Source organism: Anser anser, assembly GCF_964211835.1.
Source record: "Anser anser genome assembly, chromosome: 3".
In the NCBI taxonomy this organism is placed as follows: domain Eukaryota; kingdom Metazoa; phylum Chordata; class Aves; order Anseriformes; family Anatidae; genus Anser; species Anser anser.
In genome coordinates, this window is record NC_139722.1 from 33,749,099 (window position 1) to 33,776,914 (window position 27,816).

At 41.8% G+C, this 27,816-nt stretch overlaps 1 protein-coding gene across 6 annotated transcripts in view; it reads right to left on the reverse strand.

The window, feature by feature from the left end:
• Positions 1 to 2,570: 2,570 nt before the first annotated feature.
• Positions 2,571 to 27,816, reverse strand: part of FILIP1 (filamin A interacting protein 1) — a 134,996-nt gene continuing 109,750 nt past the window's right edge. For 3 of the 6 annotated variants that reach the window (XM_083829931.1, XM_083829932.1, XM_083829933.1), the window contains 3 exons: positions 15,588 to 18,393; positions 10,552 to 10,609; positions 2,571 to 3,396 (listed from right to left, as the gene is read on the reverse strand). In XM_083829931.1, the coding sequence (XP_083686057.1) occupies positions 3,356 to 3,396; positions 10,552 to 10,609; positions 15,588 to 18,393 (2,905 nt within the window). In that variant the 3' untranslated portion in view covers positions 2,571 to 3,355. Of the gene's footprint in view, positions 3,397 to 10,380; positions 10,610 to 15,587; positions 18,394 to 26,112; positions 27,440 to 27,816 lie in introns of those variants that run through there. The other 3 variants (XM_083829929.1, XM_083829930.1, XM_083829934.1) reach the window with 2 other exon arrangements.

The following is a 27,816-nucleotide window of genomic DNA, read 5'->3' on the forward strand; positions in this document are numbered from 1 at the left end:
CATAAATGATCTTCTTCTGACACTTACCCTATAACGTTGTCCATTTATTTCTGGAAAAAAAATAAATAATTGATGCTCTTTAAAATCTAAAGAAATAAAACTCCATGCTGTTAGAACAACTAAAGAATAGTCAATTAAGGCAAATAAAACGCATTAACTGCCGAATGGATTATTTCAGTGAACAAATATACATAGGTGAAATCAAGCATTAAATAAAAAGTCTTTGGCTTAAAATTAAATGTTACTGTTCAGAGGAAAAGCTAAAACGCAGCAATTCACAGTAGAAAGTGGAACATTCAGGGCAGTAACCTCGATTTTCTATTTATATCTTGTTTTCTACATTGCAGGTGGTTCTACAAAGCAGGTAGTTTTATCTCCTCTATGTCCAACTATGTTTCATGACGAGGCAAATGGAGAACTCAGTGGCTATAAAAGAGTTTTCCTCTAGAAATCAAAGTATTTGAGATTTTTTAATAGACGTGATATTTTATTACCTATAACTATACTAACACAGGTCTTTCAATCCTCTGTAGACAGTAAGAGTTCCTTAAAGGAAAAGCTGATCTTTCACTAATTTTCAGTTGTTTAAAAGCTACTGGTATCTGTAGTCCCAAGTAGCCTCTACGCTGCCTTAGTCTGAAAACACTGCATGATTACTTTCTTTAAAATTGTAATACTTGTAGAAAGTAACCACATTTTCAGTCTACATTGATATATTTCTTCCTGAGAATTCCCAAAGTATCAGCTAATTATGTGACTGATGCACTTACTTTACTCGTTTTAGATTCAAATCCAGATTAGATAAGGTAAAAAAAATGCCCAGGAACACAAATGCACTGAAGATGAAATACTCCTGTCAAAGCACCCTTTGCGCACAGGAGTTTTACTGACCAGGCATTTTAATGAAATAGTTTGCTGCTTGCCAGGTGTCAGATCAGAATTTGTTATTCTACCTGCATAAACCACTACTGATCTTTTATGACCAGCGTTGCCATTCTACTAATCTAAAAAGCTGCAGTTCATCTACGATATTTTAAAATCTAAAAGATTTCAAATACACCACGACTATATTTATGCTTTAAACAAGTCTTTATTTTTTAAAGCTTAAAAATGTAATGCATTTGCAAAACCATAAAAGTTTAAGTATTTGGTTAGGAATCATAAAACAAAAGGGGACAACTTGTACATACACTCATACTGAATCAGCTTTATATTAAAATCTAGACAAGGAAAATATTTTCTACTTTGATTGGAACTTTTTAAATCCTGTCTCAACTTCAAAGTAAGATTGTATTATATGTTGCTCATATGTAAAACTTTATTTCAGGCATGTCACTGTCACTTTCAGATAGCTGGCAGTTTCATTCCAGGTGAGCTCATGGGTAGTTCTGGATTCACAAGCGATGCTTTGAAACTAGAAGATTTGGGTCAGTACTATGTTCATCCCACTGCACAGTAAATTGAAACGTGGCACATACTAAACATGATTCACCCCAAGCTCTATTACTCTCTGAAAGCTGGAATTCTTCTCAACTCACTCTAAAATTTGACCTACAGACACAGCTACCTAATTGGCATACATTGTCAGTTGTAAAAAAAAAAAAAATAAAAAAATTAAACTTGATGTACCAGCTGAAATCCTGGTGTAGTCAAAAACTATACCAACAAATGAGTTTGGCAAGTATAAACAGCATTTATTTTGTTTAGATTACTCAGTAGAGCTTTATTGGCTATCTCCTCCCAGTGCAGATCAACTCCAAGAGAGTTCATACAGGTCCCAGAATATCCTGACTCTCTACAATTTAAACATTTGTTGCGGAGCTCATATCTAGGAGAGAAAAGAGCTCCCATGGTTGGCAAGCAAACTAAAGCACGAAGATCAAATTGGCTATGTACCAATGCGTTACTCCAGCTTCAAAGGTAACTGGCCTACTCATCTCAGTGGGACACTGAGTTAATGCACTTTTTCTGGCATCCCACATCATATCTCCTGCAAGCAACGCTGCTTTCTCTTCCAAAAAATAGTTTCTCCCAGTAGTTTCTACAATTAATAAAAAACTGTGGTATTTTAAATATGTGCCCATGACTTAGATTAAAGTTAATTTATTATGAAATGTGTAAGAAAAAAGACCTGGCATGGGTTTTATCCAGCTTTACGTGTAATTCATTCAATAATCATTTTAAGTGTAGCTGCCACAGAAGTCTCTGGGTGCTATTTGAAAAGCTACAGCCACCAGTGTAAAATGCTGAGTTCACCACATGGCATCTCATGTATACGGTCCTATTAGTCTTGCACTAAACAGTCTGATCATATCAACCAAACCTATCTGCCAAAGCAGTGGAAGCACCAGGTTAGCACAATTATGTCATTGAGCACTTGGTGATAGATCCCTCTTCGTATCATAAACAGTATTATAGTCAGTTTTACTAGGTGTATCACTGTGATACTGCAGTGAAATACCCGTCAGAAAGTCACTTCCAAAGCCATACATTCTGTCTCTATAAACAAATGCGTATGCAAAGACTGTCAACATTAAGAAATTAGAGTTAAAATTGAAACGCTTACATTTGCATAGTTGTGAAAATTTATTAGTTACAGTGTAGTGAAAATCAACTTTTTTGGTACAGGCAGAATAAAAACATACATTATATAGAAAAAGAATCACAGCTTTAAAAACTGGCTTACATTGTTTAAAATGAGTAAATCTGGTTGTATTTCAAGACATTGGACTTTAACAGTTAATAGTTTTATGCCAAACCATCACACAGTGCAAGAAATATTCTGCAATAGTACAAATTCCATACAGCAGTCTTCAGAGTATTTAGTCTCACAGAATTGTATGGTGGCAAAAAAATTGCGCTGAGTTATTTTTCCATTTAAAAACAAAACATTGTTGAAGTTAAATTTTTCTTTCTTTACATACTCTATATTACAAAAATATCGAATTGCGAATTTGACAGTGTATTCTACAAATAAATGCGCCATGGACATCAGGAATTGCAACTTCGGGATAGTTACTTTACAAAGTGTATTATAAAAATAAATTATATAGCAAACATCAAATGAAATCAAGCGCGTGCCTTAAGCTTTGCAAATAAAAGTGAAATTCAGCTGGCAGAAAGGCTGCTTTTCTCCCTGTATCCCGGCCTGTATCTTTCAAAATATCAGCAAGGCCCTTCGTTCTTAAAGCTCTACCAAGATAAAATACATAAAATGTAATGGAAGCAATAAAAACTTCCACGAAGAATCAGTAGCACAAGTGACCCTGGTGTTGATGGTAGAGAGCTTCTCCAGTGATCCATCCAACTGGTAAGGAGGGCAGTGCACACAGAGAGAATCTACTGGGCTGGTAACTCATCTGGAGCTCATGCGTAACTGGTGAATGATGACGCTCTCTAAAAGAAAAGATAGCAAAACATTTGGTTTTATGAAGCTGTAGACAAGTTGCAAGTTACTATAAAGAAGAAGAGTTACATCGGCAATGCGTTTTTCTTCAAGAAATATCTTGCAGACTTAGTCTCACATCCCTGTTTGGTTAAAAGTGCCCTGACTAGTGCTACAAGGGGAAATTCTGTTTGTACCAGGAGCCCTCGGCTTCCACTTCAGTGTCAGGACCACCACTTGGTCATCCATAGGGAAAAAGAATAATATAGTTGAATATTGTATAGTTGAACCACAGGAACCCAACAGTTCCAGTCCCACACCTGCATCAGGTAGAGGATGGGGGACTCTTGCATCCCATCTGAGCAAAGCCATCAAAAACCAGCTGGCAATTCTGAAACAGGGATGAGAAAGACGTATGGGCTCATTTCCTGTTTTTAACTGAATTTTGCATCAGAAACCTATGCTGATTTTATTCAGCAGGTCTGCATGAATTACGCTATTGACTTTAATGCACACAAATTCCAACCACAGTATGCAAAACGAAGTGTTTGCCTTGTCTTTGAAAGGCTGGGTTTAACGTCGCTCTGTGTAACACGGGAGCTCCCTGATTAATTTAGGCTCTGCTGAAATACAAGGTGATCACCTGGTCTTTGATTCTTCTGAGTACACTGCTCTGACAGGCAACATTTTCTTTCTCAATAGCCTGAAGATTTTTCGAAAAGTATGCAACCCAAGAAATTACATTAACCATGTCTTTATTCCCTTTTACATTTTTCTTGACTTTTGCCTTTCCCTGCAAATATTCGCAAGGTGCTTGAATTAGTTACATTATAAGAAGGAAGAGAATCGCTGTTTTTCATGTACTAGTCATGCCAGATCTTTTCCACTAGATGGCAGATTCCAGTTATGCTTTTCACCCACGTTGAACTAGAAAAGCAGGACTTAAGGCAGCATTCAAGAAAGTACGGTATGTCAGATGAAATAATAGAATTGCCTAAGTAAAAGCATTTCCTTTTTATATAATCTATCAGTAAAAATTATTTTCAAAAATAGAAGTATACCTGTTCTCAGAGATTCAAGCAATGAATATGAAAGAACCACAAACTACAGTAAAAAAAATTACCTTACAACCAGTGCTGTTCTCTAACTTCAAGCTCTTGAAGATGATGGAACAAGCTGCATTTACTCAGTATCAGATTATAACCTCAGGTGAAATCTCCCTTTTACTTCAGTGGGAGTCATATGAACTCTATAAAAACACTTCCTTAATATTCAATTTGCACATTCTCTATTAATCCAGAGTTTAGTTACAAAATTCTAAGAACTAAATGGGCTGCAGAAAATATGATCTTCCTTGCAAAGGCTCAATTACTGAATGAACAGCAAAAATATAATAGGTTTCTGAATCAGTCTTCCTCCTACAGTCCAAATATAACAATTTTGCAGAAAAGAGTAGGAAAGATATTTAAAAATATATATATATCCACTTCCACTATTAATTTGTTCATTAATTTCTTACGCACATGTATATGTTTGCAAGTATTTTTTTTTCTAATAAATAATTTTGTGTTGAAATGTTATATATGTAATGTATATATATTATATACATACTGTAGTAACTAAAATAGGTGCCCAAACAGTTATTAAACTGAAATTATAGGAGGGTAGATTTTGTCAGAGTTCTGCAGGAGTAACCTCTGTGGGAATACGATATCTGTAGGATATGATTACGTGGATTTTTCTAGGGTTATAGGTCTGAACATTTCAAGGTGCTGTGAATTCACTTAAATGCATCTGAATTTATTTTAATGACAGGAAAAGAGAACCAAGGTATGTTTATGTAAAAATGCTAATTCTGATTTCAGTCTCCCCGATGTAAGCCGGAATTTCTCAGGGAAACACAGCATTAACAGCTGGCCTATCAAAAACACCAATTCTCATAATGAACCACATCAACTGATATAATTTTTATATATGAAGTTTAATTTCTTCTTACAATATATACAAACACCACCAAATGATACAGAAATGTATGTACCACAGAAAGTGCACACCCAAACAACAGAAGCAAATCATGTATCAGCATTTCTATTTTTAAAATCCTGTTGAAAAGGTTTTTTAAAGGGAGAAACCATTTATACCTGAACGATTTGTACCTGAATCTCAGAGCTGACAGCTCTGAATCTGTGAGTATTTAACCCTGATTGCATCTTCCAAAAAGCCAAGTTAAGAGCAGTGTGCAGGTAGCAAGAGAGATTCAAAGTGAAGTTAATATCTATGATTAGAAATGTTGGATATGGGTCTGAAAGAATGAGCTCAGTCAGAATTAAGGGAAGAGGATAACTCACAGTGACAAAGGGGAAAAAAACATTCCCCTAAATGAAAACGAGTTCAAAGGATGAGCTCACAGAAACTCCTGCCAGCAAACTACAGGTTTCAAACTGACTCAGTGAAATCGGCCACTGATGTGTGATAGGAACATGTAATTCGTCTGAAAATTGTCCTGACTGCTGCAGCTTGTGCCAAGCACCTGAAACGCAGCAGGGTGGTGACTTGCTCTCTCTGAAGACACATGCTCCAGTTTCTGATCAGAACCACCGAATAGCCGTGTAAATACTGAGCGTGTTTTAGAACACATGTAGCGCGTCTCAGGCAGTAACATGAATTTTCAGTGGTGACCGGATTCAAACAAGGTCTTTGGCACTGCTGTGACTAGGCAATGGGAGGAGCCGTGGCAAAGAGGAGCTTTTCTGCCAGCTTTAAATGTTCATGGCACCATGGTGTTGCTTTTGCCAAGCTGGCTCCTCTACTGAAATTAAGAGTTATGTATTTGATGCCTTGTCATCTTTATCACCCACAGAGAGCACGGAACTCAGCACTGGATTCAGAAAAAAACAGCATGCTGAGCAGGAAGACACTTAAACCCAGCCAAGAGGGTAATGCTGAGGACAAAGCTGTAACTTCTGAATCCTGCCCTACCTCTGAGGTTCAGGTGTCTTGCTAAGCCTTGCCAGAGGCTCCTTCCTCGGTTACACACTCACAGGCCGTAATGATCTCATGAAAACAGAAAATCAGGCCTTTTCTCTCAATGTCTTTACAATATTTGAAAATCTTAAAAGACAGGGAAAGAAATAGAAATTTTCACTTCTTACACAAATACTCCATGGTAAGCGAAGTGTTCCATAATATGTGGGCTGTAGGTTCAATTTTACCTGGGCCTGAAGGAATTCAAATCTGTGTCTCCCCTGTTTCAAAGACCACTGTAACCACCACTACTACTCTGAGGTGAATGCATTTTGTTTCTGAAACTGTTCCACTTCATTAAAAAAATCAATATAGAGAAAAAGGGAAGGGAGAGAAAGCATGAGGATGTGTAATCCCTGATGGTCACCTGGCCAGAGGAAGATTGGTTTCTGCACTGTAATCCAGTTATGTAAAATACACAAAACGAAGCCCTGTAAATAAAGGCCTGAATAACTTCTTATGGATTTGTTTCTCACAGTCTGATCCTTTGGTACCAAGTGAAATCTGAGGTCTGAGCAAAGCTTGTCCTTGTGGCATTTCTGCCGTCACTCTCTTGTGTTTGTTCTTTGATATTGTGTGAAGGTGAGCTCATGCTACATTCTTTCGTGCAAGGGGGTTCTGCTAAGGTCTTGCTCCTTCTCTCAGTCACCCTCTTCATTAAACTGGAAGAACTTCCTCTTGAGACCTCTGTTGCTTTGTCAGGTTGAAAGTGGTTGATATGTTCAGTGTTGTTCATCAATGGAGGACAGGTGGAGGGATGGGTGAACACAGACAGATATTTCATCTTATAAACTTTCTTTTCACAAAAGGTCAGGCTCAAAAAAGCAGCCTCTGGAACAGAGACCAGAAGCTGGGGCGCTCCCTGATTCAATATCCTGACCACTCAACCACCACTCTCTTGTTTCTGCTCAGTGAATTCTGAAGTCCTCCATTCAGCACAGCACAGCCTTTACAGGAGGGAATGAGAATGCCATCTTCTTCCCCCTCAACTGTCTGTCAGTGCTATTGGTGAACTTTTGGAGATGATCTAGGTTTGAGTCTTCTCAGATACCGGTGAGAAGGGGGACCTGTCTTGTACCTTTGAAAGACAGGTTCAATCAAAAGCTTTTTTAAATAAGCCATCTATACCCCTGCGAATAGAGATACCCCCTTCACACCCCTATTGGGAGTCATTCACGGTTCTACATCCACTTTAATGCAGCCACCGGTTTCCTACACCTTCCCTCTTTCTTCTTCTGGCCCAAGAGCCTTCAACTATTAAGACTTCTAAACTATAGGCTCTCTATTTTTTTATTGTATCATCTTTTTTTCTGCCTTTAAGAAAGAAGAATCTCAGGTCAATTAAAACAGATGTTAAAAAATGTGCAGTACAACTAAATACATATTTTTAGCTAACAGTCAAAGTAGTTGCCTGATTCCAACTCTCTGGACTTCTGCTGGGTTGGCTATGGAGGAAAAGTTCCTTTTTGTTGTGCTGCCCCTGGGAAAAATAACAGGATCCTTGGTCTGACCTGTCTGGAATTTCTCAAGTTTGTCTCATAAAATCCTACTGACTCTACAAGAGCGGTTCTTAGCTTGTGCCTGCAGTTCTGGTTCAGTTGTGCTGATTTGCGTGTCCTGGATTTCAGGTACTTTAATTCTGGCTTCTTTCTTCAGGTGAATTAATGTTTTCGGATGTTATGCAAAACAATTTTTTCAACCACAGGCACACATAGAATATTGTCCTGGGTATGGCAACAGTTAACTAAGGAATAGCTAGTTTCTTTGAAAAAAGTATTTGAGAAGGAGGGCTTAAGCCAGCTGTAGCTCATCACTGTATCAAGCCACATTAGCTTGGGGCTCATGTTTGCAGTATTATTTAAATGACTGTTTTGAACTAAAGACTTGCTTCAGTGCCAGTATTTAGAGTGACTATCCAGCTAAAAGCTCTTAATAATGTGTTTTCTTCAAACATCTGCTAAAAAGTCTATCCTACAATAAGAACAGTAAGATCTCAGCAACCATTTATTGACAAATTGAGGCTTTTAAGTGATAACACTTAGATGAGAGGATCTGATGCATTTCTGGCATTGTAACCCACACCACTTGATAATTCCAGTTTCCAAGTTTTATCCAAAATACTCGAATGTTATGAAAAATGCTGCTAATATGAATCTGATTTGCAGATGTCATAGGATCCAGAACCTTAAAATTAGCAGGTATTGCAGGTGCTACACACATGTAGAAATGGAAGCCTGTTTCTTTTTGTATGTGACAGCAGCTTTTACATCACAGACAAAGTGTCCTTCATGTGAATCAAAAAATGCCAGCTTTACTCTGGGATAATGGCCATATCTGGATCTTAAATTGGAGAGCATTGCAAAGCGCAGACTGAAGACTAAACATTGCTTGGATTGAATATAATTTTGCTGACCTTCTGTGGCAGATTCTTCCATCTAATTTCTTCTCCCAGACAGAAAGCCATTTAATATTTCACCCACTGGTGCATTTTCTTTTCTGTGAATTGTATTTATTATTTATTCGTTGTCTTCCTGCCTTTCCTTCCAAAAGCTATTCCTAATCATTGGGTCCTTTACAGTCTTCCGTGGTGGCTGAGACATACAGGCTTTAAAACCCTTATTTATCAGCCTGCTCAGCTCAGTCTCTTTTGTTTGCAACTTTCTCCTGTGAAAATTGATCACTTAATGGAAATGCTCTTTAATAACTTTAGTGTTATTAAATAAATAGTCATAACAATCATCAACATCCACACCATTTCCATGCTGGAACAATTCCTTAAAACATGCTTAAAAATGCAAACATGTAAATGAAGAAATCGCAAAGAGAGAAGAAAGATGAATCTCCATGGTATTCTTAGGTGGTCTGTATTTAAGGCAAAATATTTCAAACAAATGAGAACTGAGAATAACTCACATACCAAACCCTATCTCTCTGACTGCCCGTACACAAGCTGTGTCTTTAGATAGCAATTTGCTGCCAGCAATCTGTGTTGACTTCCCCTCTAACATCTGTGTTGACTTCCCCTCTAACATCCCCCATAAGGATGCCTGGGAACTCAGGTTTAACTATAGAGCACAAGTCCATCCAACAAGGAAAACTGCAAACCTAATGAAGTCAACTGAATGACTTGCTTCATAGACTTCTGTGGTCTTTCAAGCAGGTACAAATGGACTGTATTGATTTTGGCCAGATCGATGTTTCTCTGAAGCTCTTTTTAAAGACTAAACACTTTTTGGCTCACTTGCCTCCATCCAGCCTCCAGAGCTGGCAGTAACCCAAAGTCAGAGAATGGAGACCCTGACTGTAAGCACTGACTGCGAGCGTGGACCCCACTAGGGAAGAAATACACTGCTGCTTAGTGCTGCTGCTGCCTGCATTGTGCAGCCTCCATACCCCCTTGGATTGTGTCACCGCCTTGAGAAAGCAGCTCACAAGTGAGAAATGCTTATTTATAGGAGAGATTCCTAGAGAGAAGGCTGGTCACAAAGTGTGGTCCTTTCTCTCTGCCTCTCCCTCCTGCACCTGAGGCACGAGCTTTTATTGAAATAAAACCTCAAGGGCACTGCATCCTGGCATTGCATCCCTGGACAAGGCAGCAGCTCAGAAATGGCGTTACAGGCAGGTGCTCCACCCAGTAGCCAGAGTGGGAAGTGATCTGTTAAGACGGGAGACAATCTGTTAAAAGTGACCGATCTTCCTTCAATCTATTTAAAACTGATCGAGCCTATCATTAAGAATTCCTGGGCTGGATTAATAACTTGGTGTGGTTGCCTGTTCTCCCAAGCTGAACAAGTTCCTGGCATATACCGGTGGCTTTTTCCCCCCTTCATGAAGGAAACAAAAGGATGTTGTTACTGAAGTAGTCAACGCACACACTCATTAGTTTGTTGTAAATGACCGGGCTTCGTTAGTATGGGCAAACACAGACAGGGGGCTGAGTTCGTGGTAGCAGTAACACCTGCAGAACATACCATACCCCCTGAGCCACCGTCATCAGCCCTGACCCCCGCCCAGGGAGCCAGAGCTGCTGCCTGAAGATTTCTTCAGTTCTATTTTCATAGACTGAGTCTCGGCACGAGGCTCGAATTTTGTCACATTTCCTGCTCCTGGGGCTGCCACTACTGGCTTTCCTGCTTTCATACCTTTTGACACAGGAATGCGGGTGGGTGTAGGTCTCGGGGATGACCCATCCTGTCCTGTCTGCAAAAGAGAGACACAGAGAGAGAGAAATGATGTGAACTGAGGATTTTTGCTTCTCATATGTTCTCATCATACACATTTCATTTACCTCTCAAGCAACAATGTCACAAATCATGCCTATTAGCAAATTAATGCTCGCATTTGAAACCTGGCAGCAGCAAATGCTACTAGAGCGGGGCCGAAGGTACAAAATCAGGGTGAAACTAGTTTTCCAGAGCTGAGGTGCAGGATTTTGGATCAGGATGTCCTAAGGACGGGAATCCCTGCAGAACTGATTCTGCAGCACAACACAGTGCAGGGCTCACTCAGAGGCTACTGAACCACTGGCTAATGCTGAGCCCTGACTAATTGCCATGTTTTCAGAGGTGGGACAAGATCTCTCAGCCACGTAAATAAAATTGAACTTTGCTCTCCCGTGGCTGGAACCACTTACTTCTGCACCGGGAAGTACGGAGGCAGAAGGAAGCGAATAGGGCCAGGGCAGAGACAGGGCAAAGATTTGGATTTCCTTCTCCTGCGGGAGGAAGGACGTGGGAGCCATAGCCACGACCTGTTGACCTCTGGCAAAGGAGAAGCAAGCAGACCGCATTTCCAGGCCTACCGCAGGGCAGCATGGAGGTGGTCACTTTTGCCTTGACTACAGCCTACCTAGCACGCTGATCCTCAAGTTAGGGGACATCAGAGAAAAAAATTAAAAAGGCCCAGAGCAATTTCTAATGTTTATTTCTTCTGGAGGGAAGCTGGTTGAGGGCCCGAGCCCTCTGCACGGGGCTGGCAGATCCAGCACAGCAGCTACCAGGGATCTGTGCCCATCCGCAGTGCCAGCTGGCGGCCAGGCAGGCTATCCCACGGCTTTGAAAACGGCAATCCACAGATCGGTTCAGGCAACCAAATCCCACTGTGTAAACATACAAGGAGCACTTGGATAGGACAAAAAGACTCAAAAGAGCCAACTGGTCTTTTTTGGCCTGATAATGTTGGCCAAAACTGGAAGCTAGCCCTTATGGACCGCGACCTAAAAGAAATACCTGCAACCATGACAGTCCTGAGAGGAAAATGTGCATTTACCTTCTGTAGTTTGCAATATAGACACACGTTAACAGGGACAACTTCTGTATCAGCTGAATGTCAAATTTGGCTTTTTTCTTTTCAGACAGCAATGAAGATTTTGATCTCACAAAAGGCAACACTTTTCATAAGATCCTGAAATCCTAGCGAGATCTATTTGCTAAATGACTAAATTCTGCAACTTATGGCATATAAGCAAAATAACACTAAGCTGCTGAGGAAGATTGGATTAGGGGATTCTGTCAATTGTAACACGTATTTGCACATTTACTTTAAAACGCTTTTTAAAAATGCTCCACGAAGGAGCATTTTTCTCTCTCGAAGGATTTCCAGCCAGTAGCATCAGAGCCGTCTGTCTGCATCCTGAGCATTCAAAGGAAAGCCATTCCTTAATCTTCTAAGACCAGTTCAAAACCCTATGTGTACACAAAAAAAAAAATCACAATTGGAAAACTTGAATGCTGTCTGCCTGGCAGGAAGGAAGCCATTTTCAATAACTAAAAGCAACATTTACAATAGCAGTCTAAAGGCTAATATGGAACTCACATGTAGATGTCAAAACAAGTTAGGTCCATACAATTCTGTAAGGCAAAACATGCAAATGCATTCCATCAGCCTTGGAAAATATGTCAACATCCCAGGGAACCCAAATGACAAACATCTTGTGCTCCCTGAAAGAGCTCCACAGTGTGTAAACATGAGGCAATCAAATGAAGTAGCTGGAATCTCAGGCATTTCTTCAGCTTTATTCGCATGTTAATTATTAGCTAAGGATTTGGGTGCTTTCAAGTTACTCATTTCAAGCCTAATGACTCAAAATCACTTTGAAAAGAACTCTTAACTTGTTTTAAATTTTTTAGTTTCCTTCATTGTGGCATACAAACATGTTGATCATGTGGAAGCTAATGCCCGCTTCACAGACGGCTGCAAAAGCATTTTGTGTTTGCTAAGCAAAGAAAAACAGCACAAAGGTGGCTCTTCAGCAAGACATCCCCTTGTGCAAGCAAGAGTGACGGCAAAAGCAGGCATGGGACGCTGGGAGGCTTCAGTCATGTCTGAGGCCGAAACCCCAGAAAATCCACTCGATTCTTGTGCAGCCAGCACGAATTGGCAGTGAAGCAGCTCCAGAGGAAAGCAGGGTGAAGTTGCCTGGCTGTGAGCTGGCTGTGCATGGTACTGGAGCAGTGCAGGCAGCCAGAGCCAGGCCACTGAACACATTACTGCATTCTGACCATGGGACGAATACGTGCAGCCACCAAGCTGTTTGGGTCAATAAGCAGAGCTCACTTGCAAGTGCATTAATCAGTGAGGTTGGACAGTTACATTAAAGGGCAAAAAGCAATTTGAATGTACACAACATTTACTGTGTTTCAGTGGTTTGTAACAGATCCTGCGTGGTGCGTTTGATGGATACACAAAAAGAGAGCTTTCATGCACATGTTCACTTTGGGGATATTTTAATAACAGAGGTGCATTTTCAGCATTTGTTCTTGATCAGATCGGGGAGCTGCTTACCCTGGACAAAAACAGTTCAGTTCAGCGGCTGACACAAAGGTATCCAGTGCAATTTGAGATGCTCTGGGCTATTCAAGCTATCTGCACAGGGCTGGTAGATAAGAGGATCTAAGGAGACCTGCAACCTCTGATAAAGCAGCTGGAAGTTAGGCAGCCTACTTGACAGCACTTTAAATGGCATGAAAGAAGTATGTTTAGACAATTGAATACTGAAAGGGTGGGACTTGAGACCTAGGCAATAAGTGCAGCCAGGGGAGCCCAATGGACACCTACGAAGAGCTAAATTTAGATGCCGATCTCAACCTAAATGCTGCCCAAATGAGAGTAGTCTTATAGCTACTTTAATGTGTGCCCAGTGAGCACTGGCACCCAACAGCCTCTCAGCCGTGCCCTGTGCCCTCGGTCACCAGAAGAGAACCAGAAGAGTTGCTGTAAATCAACAGTAACGCCCCGTAGTCCTCCACCTGCCTACCTGCTCCACCACAAAACCAGTCTCTGGCTTTGGACTGTGAGGCAGGCAGACATCACAGGTCAGGCTGAATCTTTGAAAGTACCATGTGTGCACCTTAAAATTAACTGCTTCCGTGCCTGCAGTACAGAAGATGACTGTATAACTTTAAATTGGAAAAAGAGTCACATGTTTTCAGATATGAAAACAGTAACTGCAAATTTGTTGTAGCAGCAGGTGAGAGCTAGAAACTTTGAATTACTTTCCCCTTTGGATCTTGGTACTGTATTAGTACATTGTACAGAGCATCCTGTGTGAGGAGAGCTTAGAAAAAAGTAAAACCTGTAAGCTAAGAAAGCAGCTTTGTATTGGTTTGTCTTCTTTGATTTTATGAACTCACCCCTTCAAAATGGTATCAATGTTGGTTTCTTCTAGTGTTACTGAGTAAATGATTACAACTTCTTTTTTCGACACGTATTGCACGTGTTTATAAAGCAGCCATTTGCAAAACAGATGGTGAATATACAACTCTTCTTCTTTTTTTATTTTTTTTCATAGGGAGGAAAAAGCACATTTGGGCTTGTTAGAAGTTCCCTGGTAATTTGATTAGGGGTCTTAAAAAACAAAGGAAAGCATAAGATAAAGTAAATCGCATCGTTGAGCTATTTTCCTTACATTCCAAATCAGGGATGAAGTGAAGAAAGAAGCCGCTTTTTAGCCAGTTGAAAACAAAACAAAAAATTTTTATGTGTTATGGTTCAGTGCATCATCACAGAAGGGACAGACATCCAGTAATAAAGAATGAGGAATTCTTTAAAAAAAAAAAAACAAAAAACACTCTACCACAGTCTATTAAACACGAAGAGGTGGCTACAAGCTCTGGTTCAGAAAGAAGTACCCACCTATAGCCAAAAACTGGGAACAGACACTGAGGGAAACATTAATCTATGTTTACTCACTTAAAATAATTCTACCCCAAGCATCTGCTAGAAGCTACGGTCTAGCTAAATGAGATTTTGGACTAATTCAGTACTGCTGCTTTTATATTTTGGTCAAAATCTTCTTTCCCAACTAAAACAATGCAAAATGATGTCCAAAGCCTAGTAAACCTTGGAGGGAGGCCTATCAAAAAATCTTGTCAGATGTGGTTAAATACAGAGGTGAGAGACTGATTTAAATTTGATTTTCTATGAAAAAGAAATTAGGGAACCACCACAGAGACACAGAGAGAAAGCAGCAAAAAATAAGGTCCCTTCCAACCCGAGCCATTCTATGATTCTAATATTGTGGAGGAAGCACCATTGTAACACGGCCCATATAAAAGCTGAGAACGTCAGAGGAACAGAAAGAGCTTTAGTATTCACTGGCTGAAAAAGACTTGGAGCCAAAAGCAATGATACCATGTCTGGCTATTCATTCCTTTGGAGTTCAGTACAGCAGATATTAATTAAATTATAAATGTAAGGGGATTCTACCAAAGAAATATCTGCCTGCACGATCAGACTCTAAAGACTCTCCAGCTGGGCCAAAACCCATTAGAAGTATTTTCAGAAGTCAGAATTTGCACTTAGGAAAAATAAAAATATAGTTTCTTGCTCTGTCATCTCCATCATTCTTTGTCCCTCTCTTTCTTTCAGTTGGAATTTTACACGATTGACATTATTTTCAGTAATTTTGCAGGAACTTCCTTTCAGAGTTACTCATTTGGGAGATAATGCCAAAAGTATACTAGTGTCCAATGCTGGCATAAAAATATCCATTTCCACCAGAGAGGAATCAGGTAAATTCTGAATTTATGTTTAAGCTTATATCTGAAATACATGTAGGGAAGTTAAGAGTTTTTCTCCTCTTCCCACCCTTTCCCTGCCAGTGTCCCAAACCCAAACTATGATCTCCCTTCTCCTTAACAGAGACTACAAAATGAGACTATGAGACCATGCTGCTTACCACTGACTGTGTTCCTCGTGTGGAAGACGTAGTAACAGGAGTTATAGTGATAGTACTTGTCACCTTGCTCGCTGCAGGTCGCGAGGACAGGTTGTTCCGGGGCGATCGAAGGACGGTTCCAGTGACAACTTCCTTCTCGGCTGCTATGTTCACTGGTCTGACTGTTATCACAGGACTTGCACCATCCAGCGTGGCACCAGGAGAGCGTTTAAACTGGGAACCTAAGTGGATGTGGATTTTGTTGTCTTCTGTTGTAATAATGTTGGCATTGGCGTTGTATTTCCGGATTGGAGTTGGGACGGTTTGTTTTTCTGGTGTAACTTTGAAGACAGCCCTTCCCATGGTCGTATCTTGTGACTGAGGAGAAACAGAGATTTCTGTTGGTGCTGCGGATGTCGATACTGTCATAATCTGAATCGGTGATGCAGGTCTGTCAACAAAGGGTGCTCTCCCTCCCTCTGGAGACTTTTCTCTGGAGAATGTTGTTATAGTGACGGGAGACATAGAACGGTCTGGGCCCATTGGACTTTCACTGCCTTTTCCTTTTTGGGGCATAACATTTGGAGAAGGAATGATGGTTATTCGTGGCTTCTGATTTCCCAAAGTAGGAATGACAGTGGTACTTGAAAAAAACTCCTCTGAGGTTGGACTGGTTATCTCCAAAGTAGCTGTGCTGTTCTCATGATCTGGTGTCACCCGAATATGAAGAGGCTGACCTTGTTTTGGAGAAAGGACAACCTCCCCAGAATGTGCTGGACTACCGTGGGCTCGGGTTCCTTTATCCGGAGTTGCCTGAGCCCCAGTTTCCCTCTTTCTCATCCATGGTATCCACGATTTCCTCATTGCAAGTTCATTTGCTGCTGGAGGATATCTCTCAAGGACTGAAGAACGCTCCATGGGTTTCTTCAGACCTACCTGTCGCAGATTGCTCATGATGTGATTCTCTTCCTGGAAGGATTTACGTATAAACACAGCTGGAGTTTCTTCTTCTGCTGCTTCACTGCTTACAGCATCTGTTTGCACACCAGTGGATGTCACAGGAACATCGACTATTCTTCGTCCATTTATGCTGGGCCTCAGAGCACGGCTGTAACGCTTAGAAAGCTCTAACTCTCTTGTTAGGTTCAGAACTTCCTGTCCCATGCTCTTGTTTTTATTTTCTTCTTCCATAAACCTCTGCTGCAGAACCGAGTAATCAACCTGAAGCTGAGAAAGTTGGTCTTCTTTGTTCATCAGCTCATGGATTTTCTCCTTAAGAGCTTGAACTTCTGCTTTCAAATCTCTGCTTTTAGCCTCTTCCAAACGAAACCTGTGCCTCAACTCTGCCTCCTGGCTCACTGCTTCACCTTTTTCTATTGCTTTGTTTTTGGCAATCTGGAGCTTCATCTCCTCCAGCTGTTGAGAAAGTAAGTTAGCTTTATCCTGTTCAGTCCTAAATTTCTGCTCTAGCTGATCATATTCATCTTCTGTCTTCATCAAATCTCCTTCAACCACTTCCAATTGTTTGAGACGTTTTTTCAGTCTTTCAATTTCAATGGTAAGCTCCTTAATCTTGTTGTCCTCATGACAACCATGCTCTGGTCCTTTTCTGGCTCGACCTCTCGTAATTTCTCTTTCTACTTCCTCCATACCATCAATCCTTTTCTTTAACAGGTCAACTCTGCAGCTTAGTTCAGACGATTTTTCTTCTTCACTTTTCAGTTTGCCAATCAACTCATCCCTTTCCTTTGTCAAACTAGACACCTTATCCTCCATTTCAGACTTCAGTTTCAAAAATTTCTTACTTTCTTCTATCAGCTTCTCTGTTACATCCATAACTTTCCCTTGTTCAACTTTAAAATTCTTGTTTAGACCCTCAACCCTTTTTTCCTCCTGTTTTATTTTTTCCATCATATTTTTCCGTTCATCAACCAACATTACAGTAAATGACTTCAGCTTTGTAAGGTCATCTTTTAAGCTTATTTCAGCCTTTTCCAACTTACTTTCTGATGCCTCAAGGTCCTTCACTCGAGTCTTCACCACTTCCAACTCATTTATCAAATCCTTAGTTAAATTCTTTTCTTTCTCCAAGTTTATGTGTAGCTGGGTGCATTCAGACTTACTTTTACTGAAAGCCTCTTCCAGTTTCTCCAGTTCTGACATTCTCTTCTGCAACTTTTCCACTTCAAGTTTCAGCTCTTTACTATGGTGCTCTTCCTCTTGCAGTTTATTTTTCAGCTCTTTACACTGGGATTCGGTTTTTGTGATCTCTTCATCTTTTCCCTCCATTTCAAGCACACGCTTGCGAAGGTTTTCCACTTCTGCCATTAAGCTAGAGTTCCCACATTCCCCTTTTGCTATTTTATCTCTTAGTTCTTGAAGTTCCTCCTCAGCTTTTTGAAGACTTCTGTTAGTTTCTTCTAACTCCTCTATTCTGCGAGTCAACCCAACCAACTTAAGCCTTAGCTGTCTGTTATGTGACTCTTGATTAGCCAGTTTAGCCGTCATCTCCTCATGTTCTTGAGAAAATGATGACGTTTTGTGTTCAAGTTCTGTCTCTAACTTCATCAGTTTTTGTCCATCCTCTTTTGTTTTTGCAGTAATGATTTTAAGCTTTTCTTCTTCTTCCTTTAGTTTTTGATTTAAATCTTGTATTTTCTGGCTCTGTTGACCAAGTTGTTCAATATGCATTTGTCTTTCATCCACCAGCATGAGTGCAAATGACTTGAGCTTGACAAGTTCTTCTCGTAGTTTACTAAGTCTCTTTGTATGTTCTTTCTCCTTACGAGCTTGATAGATCTTCTCCTGCTCAAGAAGTTTCTTCAACCTGAAACAAGTTATTACAAAGGCATTAAACTAAAATATATTCATATTTGGCACATTTCTCAGTTTGGTGTTTTTCTCCATTTTTAACTAACTTTCATTTTATTAGGATTTTTTTTCTCCATTAATAACTTAGGTAGTCTTTCAACAAGTAACTACCTATCAAACTTATATTCCCCAGTCTATTTTAAATTATAAAAAAACAGAATATTATACAAAGTCATCTAGAATTCTGAAAAGCAGTGAAATTTTATATATGTATACATAGCAGACACATCGGTTTTTAACTCCTTTACATTTATTTCTCAGCTAGGATGACGTTGATAAGGGTATATCGGGACAGGTATATCTATTCACCAATCCATTTATACTGAACTTTTTTTACAAGGTGATTTCCTCAATAATGTCTTACATACATAAAATATGTAAAATAATAATAATAAAAAAAATAAAAATAAAAAAAAAAGAAAGAAAACTAACGCAACCATAGATAAATGGATCGGTCCTGGTTATAAATAAACCAGCTGGACAAAAGATTATGTTAGCACATGACTGATAACCATCTGGGCATCCCAGGCATAAGAAATCAGCAGTAAGAGAAATTTGCTAGCACAGCAATTAGTATGTTGAGGTTTGTTCTCCCTGTTGCATTTCCATTTCCAATAGCAGATTTTGACTGCAAGGGTCAGACTTATCAAACCTTTGGCTACAGCTAACCATAGTTGGAAAATGCTCTCCTTTATAGCCTCTAAAGCTGTATTTTCAGACAATATAAAAACACAAATCAGATCTATCCTCAGAACGATAATATAGACCTACATTTTCCAGCATGGGAAAATGCATTACCCATTACCTATGCAACATTTCAATGGGAAAGTGATAGGTATTTTGTATCTGTGATTAATAGTGAGAATACATTGACATCAGCACAAGACATTTGCATTGACAACTGCACATATTATAAGCACAGATTTATGAGGATGGTGATCCTCAACTGATAAAGAGGTACAGATAACACAGGGATATATCCCCTACTAATATAAAAGCTTTACTTTAAAAACAGCAGTATGATTTAGAAAAGACACAGGTATGCATGCTGAATTTACCGTGAAATTACATGTTTTTCAAACCACTGTCAAAGCACCTACAACTCCCATATAAAGAAGCATAATGTTTCAAGTCCACTTGCTTTGCTCACCCTAGGCCTGAAACATTTAAACTTCTTTTAACTGCGACAAACAATGAGGTGATAACAGGAGAGCAATTTGCCACCACAATTTCACTTGTAGTAACTGAAAGATCCAAATCTTAGCAAAGACTGACTTTAATCAGTACTGCTATGTAAAATGCTGTACTGTACGTGGCGGTGGTGAAGCACAGGTACACACTCCTCTCTGCTGCCCCAGCAATGAAGTGGTGCAGGGAGCTCCGGGGCACAATGCAAAACACCAGCGATGTCTCCCGGAGCGCTCACCTGAACTCTAAACTCATAAAACCAGCCACATTCACTTGGTTTTCCAGCAACTATTAATGTTTCACTCCTTGTCCCTCAGGGACCAGAACGAACAGGAACTAGAATGCAAAGCTATCAGAAAAGAAAAGGAAGTCAGAAAGCAGGACAGGATGCAGTAGGTAGGGAAGGAGAAGGCTGAAGAATGCTTTTGAAAACAAGAGTCGGATAGGATGTGGGAGTAAGAGAATAGTAGGAACCAGCAGGAGAGGGAAAAACAAACAAACCTTGCAGCCAACCTTGCTGGGTCACAAAAAATCTCTTTAGTTTTGGCAACTCTTTGGAAAGGACTGAAAAGACATGCTGGCATATGCCTCACTATGGGTCACGTTAGAATGTCAAAAGGTAAAAAAAGACCTGCTGCCACTCACAAAGCGCTCCCTTTTCACACCGAAGGAGGAACTTTATTAGCATGAAATATATTCCCTAGCTACTCCATCACACTGCTTCATGCAAAAGTTTCTGCCAAGAAGCCTCTCTCTCTCTCCCAGGCTACATTTATAAAGAAATAGGATGCGTGCTCTCACATTTTTTTTTTTTTTTTTTTTTTGCCACAGCAGAACAGTGGGAACTAGCCTGGTGGAGCTCTCAACGACCCAGCTCCCAAAGTCATGAACATATAAACAAGAATGTGAGATCTTTAAAAAAAAAAAAAAGAAAAAAAAAGAAAAAAGAAAATTTTAAGGTGGCCCTAACAGAGGACTCTTTTGTTCTCTTTTAAAAAATCTTCCCTTTTGAAAGCCTATGATGCTCAGAAAATCGTGTATGATTTTGAATTCCTCGGCTGCTCATAAAGGGCACGCGATTTTTACCCAGCAGTTGCTACAAGTGGTACATTGCAGCCAGGTTGCTATGCAGAGTGCAAAACAATTCACTGGCCACACAGTTATTTGAGAGCCTAGTGGGAAATGCTGCTGAGACAATCCCTCTTTGAAAAAAACAAACAAACACACAAAAACCAACACCTGATTGATAAGCTAAGACAAAGAAATGCCAGGGATGAGATGGAGCAACTGGAGAAGAAAGAACATTAGCCCTGTCACTGCCGTGCTGCAGCTCTCAGGAGAGTCAGCACTGTGGAATAACTGGACTTGCACCTCTGGGAAAAGCAAAAATACCATAACTGTGCTAATACAACTAAGTAAATTAGCTTACATATTGCATGTTGAACAAGGTAGGAAGCACCGTGGAGCATTTTATTCTGCCTCAGCCTTTAGACAGTGAAACCAGACTGCCTAGGATCTGGCAAGTGAGCTTTCACAGAAGTACGACGATACTTGATGACACTTCTGTTTTCCACGGCCAGGGAAACTGCTTCTGTGAGGGATGGATGGGAAAGCTGTGCAGGTGCCAAAGGAATAAACAATATCTACAGCTTTTCAGTGAAATTTCTAACCACTATAATAAAGTTGACTTGAAGCTCACTCCTGCTTTTGTCTGCTGTACAACTCTCATACCTCAGTGGCTAAACTGGAATTTCAGCAGGACTGCAAAGTGATGTTGCCCCATCTTGACCCTCAGAACTGCTTTGCTACCAGGCTTCTCATCTGACTGCTGCTGCTGCTGCTCACATTTGCTAAGTGATGCCGACCTGCGTGAGCTCCAATGCAACACTGAAAGCACCTCAGAGACTCAGAGCACGTGTGTCCTTAATGTATTATCCGGAGCAACTGCATTCTGGGTTGTCAGGAGGTTGAAAACACCTGCACTCAGGGTCAAAATAAGCAAAAAAGAAAAGAGAAAAAAAAAAAGGCAAAAAAAAAAAAGCAGCATTTTAATAATGAAATGTGAGCTAGTCAAAACACTGACAAGTCAACAGTTTGGTACTCTGAGTCCAGTCCCTGTATTTTCTGTCTTGGTTTGCCTTTTTTTTTTTTTTTAAGATGAGGAGAAATATTTTGATAAAATTATATAACATGCATTCATCAATAAGTGTATGAAGGCCTCAAAAGACAGACCACAGTGGGGATGAAGGGAAGGCAGATCTGCTCAATGCCTTGTGACTGCTTCACCATAACACCTGCTTCTCAGTGGAAAGTACTGATGAGTTTGGCGCAGTACTCTCCTTTCCCCTTTACAGTAAACTCGGTAAATACAATAGCAAATCCTTATGCCCAATTACGTGCAAACTGTTAGCTGCCTCAGTTAAAAACATCCTGGGACAATGCCATTCCCTAATTTTGTACCACAACAGCAGATGCACCTGATCCTGGTGCCGGGGCAGGACGCGGGCCTACTGAAGCTTCTGGCACAGCCTGGCATGGTTTGCGCCATGACAGCACAAAAAAGACCACAGGATTAAGAACAGGAAGATTTTCATAAATCAATCTCAGCTTGCAGACATAGGAGTGGAGGAAGAGCAGCTACAGACTTGATTTTAACCTCCTCCATGAGCCATGTGCTGGAAACAGTCAGCAAGGGTGGAGGTGTAAGCGGGTGGGCACCAGGCCCTCCCTGCTCTCCTTCCTGCGGGTTTGGTGCTGAAGCATTTTATTGCACGAGGTCTTTCTGCTTCCCCTTCCCTCCTCCACACTTCAGATTGTCAGAAGTGGGCTGGGATGCTGATATCTGCCAAGCCCTGTCCCTCCAGGGATGTCGCTGCACTTCTTTTGTTATGGTTATATGTCTATGCTTTGTCCTACCTGTCCCAAATTACTTGCTCAGGCTGGGGCTAATCACTCCTTCAGGTCTAGAAGGCATTTTTTCCATATAGGAAACCTGGCCAAAACCATACAATTTTCTCCCCTCAGCCAGATGCCTGCTGCCAAAAAGTCTGGCTATTGTGTCAATGTCTTTGTAAGAGACAGTTCTGGATTACAGTGCAGACTCGGTTTGTAAAGACGCACGTTGGGTATGTTGTGAAGAGGTCTCCAACACAGGCAGGGCTTCAGCCTGCTGCAAGCACTGCTCCTGCCTTATGGGGGGGCCCTGACTGTGCCCCGAATATGGGTGACAAAGGACGCAGACGGCTGTCCCTAGTCCTTCCACTGAGGAATGAACAAGGGCTGAAGGGCTCCTTGCTGGAATGTGCACTGGATTAATGCTGCTGGTTAGCCATCAGGGTGGTTTAATGTTCCTTTAACTCTGATCAATTAATTGAATCACTAAAGCTACAGACTTAGTTTAGCCATATACGCTGTTTTTGCTGGTTTATTTCTGCATATTTGGTCACTCGCTGAGACGTGCAGGAGGAACCCCACAGTACCATTTTCACAGCGTCTCGTCTCAGACTTGAGTGAGACTCCAACACAAATTATAACTTAGACCTGGAGAACAATGTTTTGGTGGCTTTGAAAGACACTGCGATAACTTCATACCAGAAGAACTTAGATGAGCATTATGGATTTCAGATGGGACTTATTTTATTTGTAAATGGTAGAAGAAGTAACAGCAGCAAGACCTGAGCCAAAATCAAGCATTAGTTCTTGCCTACATTTTCAAAAAGATTGCAAATAGTGATCAGTAAGCATTTTCTTGCTTTCTAAAGGACCATAATCTTTATGAATGTATTTGAATTATAATCAAAATAGCAAACTGGGAAGTATAAAAGCCCTTCCTAGCACTGACAGCTGATAAGAGAGCAATTCTTCAAGATGGCTTACAATCTTTTAAGAAAATACAAAGAAGTTTCAGTTATCCAGGGCAAGATGCTCAGTGATTTCCAATAAGCCATTTGTCCTCTTATGGAAGCATTCACTTGAGAATGTTTAAAGCAGAGCATGTAAAAGTGAAAAGCACCCAAAACATTTATTGAAAATTATACCGGAGTTTGCACTGCATTTTCCATTTCCATTTGTCAGAGTACTTCCATCAAGGTATGAAAAACATCACCAATGACTGCACAACCTTTCCCACCTCTAGGGCAGAAATGGGCACTCACCTATGCGAGGAAACCCTGGTAAGGCAGAATATGGTGGCAGAAATGAGCGGTTCATGTGTGCATCAACATTTTGGCACCACACTTCAGCTGTGCTGGCCTAGTTTAGCTCCCCCCGGTGCAAGAAGACTAAGTAAAGCTTTCAAGGTATCTCCAAGTGTTTAATGAAGAACCCACAAGAGGGACCAATGCAGAGAGTAACCCAGAGAGATGTGAAGAGGTATTTCCTGCACTGTCAAGCCAGGGGCAGCAGAGGGAACATCAGATAGAAGGATGGGAAGGAGGATGGGAAGCAGGTAAGATCTCTGGAGCACCTTTTAGCTAAGCTTATACGTAGCCTGGAGGTCCACAAAGCTCCTCACTGCTGCTCTAGCACAAAGCCACCTCGTATGTCCTTCTCCTGTAGTACCTCCTTCACCATTTCGACTCCTAAAAGCTTGTTGTGATGCGATGTAATGACTTCTACCCTGTTTTGTGTGTGGCTGGGAAGTGAGGGTTAAGAGAAGCACACTAACGAGGATACAGTCACTCCAAGGATAAGCTGACTGGCAGCTGGTGAAGGCTGCTTCCTCCACACAGGGCCAACTGCACCACTTGGCAGCATTTCTGCCACTCACACAGCTGTCCTGAGCAAGCACTGGGCAAGCAAACACCTTCACAAGCTCCTCTCTCCTGTCTTCTCACTTGAGCCCTCAAGAGTTTGGTACTGCATTGGTGCAGTGTTAGACAGACCAGACAACTTCCTAGCAGGAGCTCAAAAGCTGCTGCCCATTAGGTGATGTGAGGGGCTGAGTGCTAGAATCCAGAGAGGACAAACACCACCAAGAGGTGCTTTAACTTAATAAAGCAGTTCCCTCTTCATTTTTTCTTTTTTTTTTTTTTTTTTTTTTCTGTTTAATGTACAACAGCTGATTTTGAAGATTATTTCTATGGCCACTGGGAAATTCTCCACTTCTCCATTTCTGACTGCCTCTGTGTCCCAGCCACCAGGCTGAGATTCAGGGACTCTGAGCACCTACAATTTCAACTCAAACCAAGCAGAGGCCGAAGGTGGCCAGGCTCCCTAGGAAGCAAAAATCAGGCCTAACAACACTTAAGCTGAACAACTGAAAATTAGGCAGCTCTTTCAAATCATCAGCTTCAGGCCTGATTGTAACTTATACACTTATATGCATCTCAGCTGACAGAAGAAACATGTGAATGAGATCAGGTCTCAGGGCAGGAAAAGCAATAACAAACTACATTTGTGCTCCTTTCTCCTTTCTACTCGTCAGACTTTAAAGCCAACTAACAAAGAGGCATCTGCTTGTTTTGCCTTGCTACAGAACTTCCCGAGATGCTGTTCTGTTATCACAGGGTCAACTATGAAAACAAATAAAACTTGTTAAAAAAAAAAAAAAAGTTATCAGTTCTAGTGAACCTAAGGACACGTTTTTGTGGCTATATACTATGCAAAATTAAAGCGTAAAAAAACAACAAATGTATTCTTCACTGCAGAATTAACTTTTGAGAAGTGATTGTATAAAATTATACCAAAAGCAAATTAATCCTCTTGCTATTTCAAAACTACATGACAGTGCCCAAATTATATCATGGAAAACATATTTTTTTATGATTTATGAAACTGATTGTCTTACATTGACATTGATTGTCTCACACAATGATCTTTTCCTATTTTTTTTATTTGTATTTTTATTTTTTTTATTTCTAACCCTGATTTTGTACAAATGAAATTCCTCTGTGCCAAAGCAGTCCGTCAGTGCCGAGGCTGTCTGTCAGTCCACACGGTGAGTAAGGCAGGAGAAGGAACCCTTACGAGGTTCAGTGCCCCACCGACCTGCCCGTACCTTCTCCAGGTAAGGAACGCACCAAAGATCTCGACGAACAACAGAACAACCAAAACTTGCTCAGGGAATGAAACAGCATTACAACCGGACAGGCACTTTTTTCCCACCCCCCCGCCCCCGATCCCAATTAAGACACTCCCGTTAATTTCCCAGCCGGGAGGGAGGGCGAGCAGAGCATCGGAAAGGAAGGCGCCGCGCTCCGCTCAGCGATCGCGCTCGCCAGCCCCGCGGTTGTCCTCCCCTGACCCCTCGGGGCTCAGCCCTCCCCAGGAAGCCCCAGGGCACCCCTCGGCACCGGGGGGGCTCCCTCCCGGCCCCAGAAGCAGCTCCCAAAATTCCCCCTCCCCGGGCAGCCCCCGCTCCCTGCTTATGCCGGGCATCCAGCTCGCGAGTGGAGTGCGCACGGATGGGAGCTGCTCCAATTAAAAACAGTAATAATAATAATAACAATAAATAAATAAAATAATTATTAAACTGGCATTATCTTACCTTATATATACTTTTTTTTTTTTTTGGTCTTTTTTTAAGCTACCGAAAGGAATAGCACGCAGCCCCCGGCGGGTCGGAGCCGTCGCTCAAGTCCCCCCGCCGTCTCCGTGCCGTGTCGCTGCCTTGTCCCGGCGTTGTCCCCGCGTTGTCCCCGCCGTGTCCCCGCCGCACGGTGCCGGCCGCGGCGCCGGTCGCGCTGGCTCGGGGCAGGGGAAGGGGTGGAGCGGGGAAGGCGGCGGCCGGGCTGCGGGGCCGGGGGTGCGGCGGGGAGAAGGGGGGTGCAGAGGGGAGGGGGCTGCCCTGCCCTGCCCTGCCCTGCCCTGCCCTGCCCTGCCCGGCCCGCGGGAGGCTTCGGGCAGCATCTCCTTAGTGGTCTTTTGCCGAGCTCAGGACCCGACAGGCCCCCTCCGGGCTTGGGGTTGTGGGGTAGTGGTTAAGGATCCTCGGGGAACCCTCACCAGGATGCTTCCTGCTGCTGGTAGGGTCAGCTGGTGGAGGCACGAATACCTGAAGACAGTCCCCTGTGGACTTAATGTGTGTGCCTATCTGTTCTCCAAAATTCATGCAGAGTAGCAAGGCCAACCGAGAGTATGCATAAAGTCTGCAAAGCACCATTCTGCCCACTCCTGGCATTAAAAAGCCCTGCAGCAGCACCTCTGTTCCCCAACCAACATAAAAAAATTCGGGGATTCTTTCCATTTGCCATATGACTCCCTAGATTGGCCATGGTCACCTCTTCAGTCTTTACCAGGAGAACTAGAAACCATTCTTCCCTTCCCTTGCGCTTCCCATTTCCCTTCTCCTTACCCCTTTTTTTCCTCTTCCTCTTCCCATTCCCTTTTCTCAAGAAGCCTGTAATATCCCAAAACACTGAAAGCTTATCATGTCTAATATTATTATCCACAAAAATGGACCAGTGTGTGTCTACATTTTTGGGAAACTATTTAATTCCCTGTTCTATCATTATTTTTACTTAGGACCGTTGCCTCTCTGTATATGGGTTGGGCAGTGCTCGTTCGCAAAGCGGGTGCTTAATGACTGATGTTATAGTCTTTATTCAAGGCCCTCTTTACCACACGCTCATCAGAGTCTCAGCTGAGCACAGAATTGCCAGAGAAAACCACATACACAGTGGGAAACACTACAATAAATATCCGCCGTTGGCACCCAGAGGGATCGCCAGAAGCATTTCGATCCTTTAGATCACCTGCATAAAAGTCTGCAACCTGCGTTAGCAAAATAATCAGTAGCAACAGCAGGTTGGCAGCCTTGAGGCAATCCGTACCAGAAAGGTGCGGAGCACTTTGCAAGCAAGTTGCTCAGCCATCTGCTGGTGGACGGGTTGGACCGCGATCAGCAGCAGAGAGCAAGGCCTCTGAGGAGGCTGCAGCATCACAGAATGCTACCACCGCTCACCCTGGTGCGAGCAGAGTCCCAAGGAAGCCCACAGCATCCTCTGGAGGGTGCTAAATCATAAAAGAACAGAACGGTCGAGGTCGGAAAGGACCATGGGGACGTTTAAGAGCAGGTCCAGGCACAGGGCCTGCTCTACCTGAGTCTCAGGTGCCTCCAACCTCTCTGGGCAGCCTGTTCCAGGGCCTGCCCAACCGCATGCTGGAAGATACTGAAATTAGGTCGGATCACCGACACAAGGCGATATGTACCACATACACTGCCTCATGACAGTCACTGGTGGCACCTGTG